A 2523-nucleotide genomic window follows, 5' to 3' on the forward strand; every position below is an offset into this window, starting at 1 on the left:
TTTTGCAGTTTTTGGTTGGGGCTGGGTTTGTACCCACCACCTCCAGCATATGGTGTCAGCACCCTATTCCTTTGAGCCACAGGTGCCACCCCATACCCTCTTCTTTATCCTATATCTCAGGGATACATGTTGAATGAAAAACAACAAAAAAATGTGCAGTTACTGGGCAGGAACCAAGTCCAGCCACATGATGGATTCTGAGGTTAACTGCCCAGATGTGAAGATAACTGTTTTCTTTTCTAATCTTTGTAGGACCTACTAAATGAAGCAAAACAGAGACTCAGCAAGGTGGTAAAGGATACAACCAGGTACCAAGTGCTGCTGGATGGACTGGTCCTCCAGGTACCTTTCTAGACCAGGTCTACAGTTTTTATACCTACAGTTCTGAGAAAATTCAGACTCTGAGAGATGAGTTCTGTTTTTCCTGTTTTCTTGTCTTAGCTTTTTTCCTTTTACTTATTACCTTATCTAAAAATGTGTGCTGCCTAGGAGGATAGTATTATCTGTCTGGTTGGGTGACGTCCAGGCTTACTATTCTTTATATAGTCTTTTTTAGTCTTGATTGAAGGGTCAGTTTTGCTTGCAAGGCCAGCTTTAAACTTTTTTATTTGATCTTACCACTAAAATACTTGCCTTAGGTATTAGGGTTCAGACCAAATGCTTTATACATTTTAATTGTTTACTGCTGGCATCTGAATCTTTGTTTTTACTTAAGTTAATTACAGTAATATTTGTCCTCAACCTGGGTGATATCAGACTTCCATGTGAATTTTGTTTTGACCATCAAAGCCTTGGTTGCATTTGTCTGGTCTGTGACATGTTCTTTCTACATTCTCATATGCTATATGCTGTCTTTTAGGGGACCTTACCAGGGGCATTTTTCCAAAGTACATGAAAAAACTATAAAAACTTTTTTTTTCTGTTGCTTTATTTTATAGTTTGCATTTTCTACTAATTGTATCTCACTATTTCTTACAGGGTTTGTACCAATTGCTAGAGCCCCGAATGATTGTTCGTTGTAGGAAACAAGATTTACCTCTGGTAAAGGTAAGGAATTTAGAAGGAAAAATCTCTCTGTCCCTTTAAAAAAAAAAAAATCAAAATATTAGGATCAGGCTGGGCGCCTGTAGCTCAGTGGTTAGGGTGCCAGCCACATGCTCAAGGACTGGTGGTTTTGAACCCAGCCCAGGCCTACTAAACAAACAAAATAGCCAAGCATTGTGGTGGTCACCTATAGTTCTAGGTACTAGGCAAGAGAATCGCTTGAGCCCAGGAGTTTGAGGTTGCTGTGAGCTATGATGTAATAGCACTCTACTGAGGGTGACAAAGTGAGACTCTGTCTCAATTAAAAAAACATATATATTAGGATCAAATATATGCTCTAATTAGGTAACACCTCAACCATGAGAACTGAAGGAATCTCAACCCATTGTAGATACTACTTTAAGTATACTTAATCCTCCTGTTTCCTTTTTTAACAAAAGTATCACTTCCTAGATTGGAGCAAGATAGGCTATGCCATCTTAGAACCTGCTGCCAGACAAGCAAGGCTAGCCTCTGACCCCATTCATTATATTCACTCACATACCTAGAGGAATGTGGGAGCCAGAAGCAGCTGGCCAGTTCTGATTCTGTTATCAATTTGCTCTTCAGATTAACCCTTCCATGTAGCTTGCCCTACGGCAAGAAAGTGAGTGCTCAGTGCCCTGATCATTGCATTTCTTACTATGAATTAATACATTTATAGTATATTTATATTTGTAATTACATTGCTCTAAGTAACTTGTCTACTAGCAAAGAAAATATGCCAGCCAGAGAACATAGCTATTGCTATTTGTTCTTCACTATAATGAATTAGGATTCTAGTTTATAAATAATCTCAGTAACCCGAATCTGTGTTTGTGCTGACAGCCTCATTTATGAACCTATAAAACAAGAAGCTAGATGTCATCATGGAGAATTCACCAAGTTGGTATCATTCAGCAGAGGGAGGTCTAGTTGCCAGCTAGCCCTCACTAGGTGACACCATGATATTTCTGGGTGCCACAAAAGCTTTTTCTTCAAATTCCTATGGTGTCAGTGATAAGGTCTCCGAGTGCGGCTATATTATATTTGAGAAGCAGAAAACTGTTGAATATGTGCAGAAAAATACTAAAGTTCCTTCAACTCCTTCAGGAACAAAGGACTTTGAACTAACCCTGTTTTGCCACACTAATTGCTGTATAGCAATAAAAATGAACTTCCATCTATCCTTTTCTTTTTCCAATAAGCTAGTTTCTTTGTCTTAATTGTGGTCGTAATTTTTACTATTTTAACCATTTGAAGTGCCCAGTTTTAGTGGTATTAACCATGTTCATGTTGTTGTCAGTCATTACCACTATCCATCTCCCGAACTTTGTCATCTTCTCAAACTGAAACTCAGGGTCCATTACACTATAATAAATCCTCATTCTTCTTATTTCATCATATGTGCCTCACGTAAGTGGAATTGTACAATATTCTTCTTTTTTTCTTTCTTCCTTT

The 2523-nt window shown here is 38.2% G+C and overlaps 1 protein-coding gene across 1 annotated transcript in view; it reads left to right on the plus strand.

Annotated features, from left to right (window-relative positions):
• Nucleotides 1–2523, plus strand: part of ATP6V1E1 (ATPase H+ transporting V1 subunit E1) — a 35414-nt gene that overhangs the window by 25952 nt on the left and 6939 nt on the right. Inside the window, exons 5-6 of the mRNA XM_003795466.2 lie at nucleotides 253–342; nucleotides 979–1047. Coding sequence (XP_003795514.1) covers nucleotides 253–342; nucleotides 979–1047 — 159 coding nt within the window. The remainder of the gene's footprint in view (nucleotides 1–252; nucleotides 343–978; nucleotides 1048–2523) is intronic.

This window comes from Otolemur garnettii, unplaced genomic scaffold (assembly GCF_000181295.1).
Source record: "Otolemur garnettii isolate 467f Iridium unplaced genomic scaffold, OtoGar3 scaffold00092, whole genome shotgun sequence".
In the NCBI taxonomy this organism is placed as follows: Eukaryota; Metazoa; Chordata; class Mammalia; order Primates; family Galagidae; genus Otolemur; species Otolemur garnettii.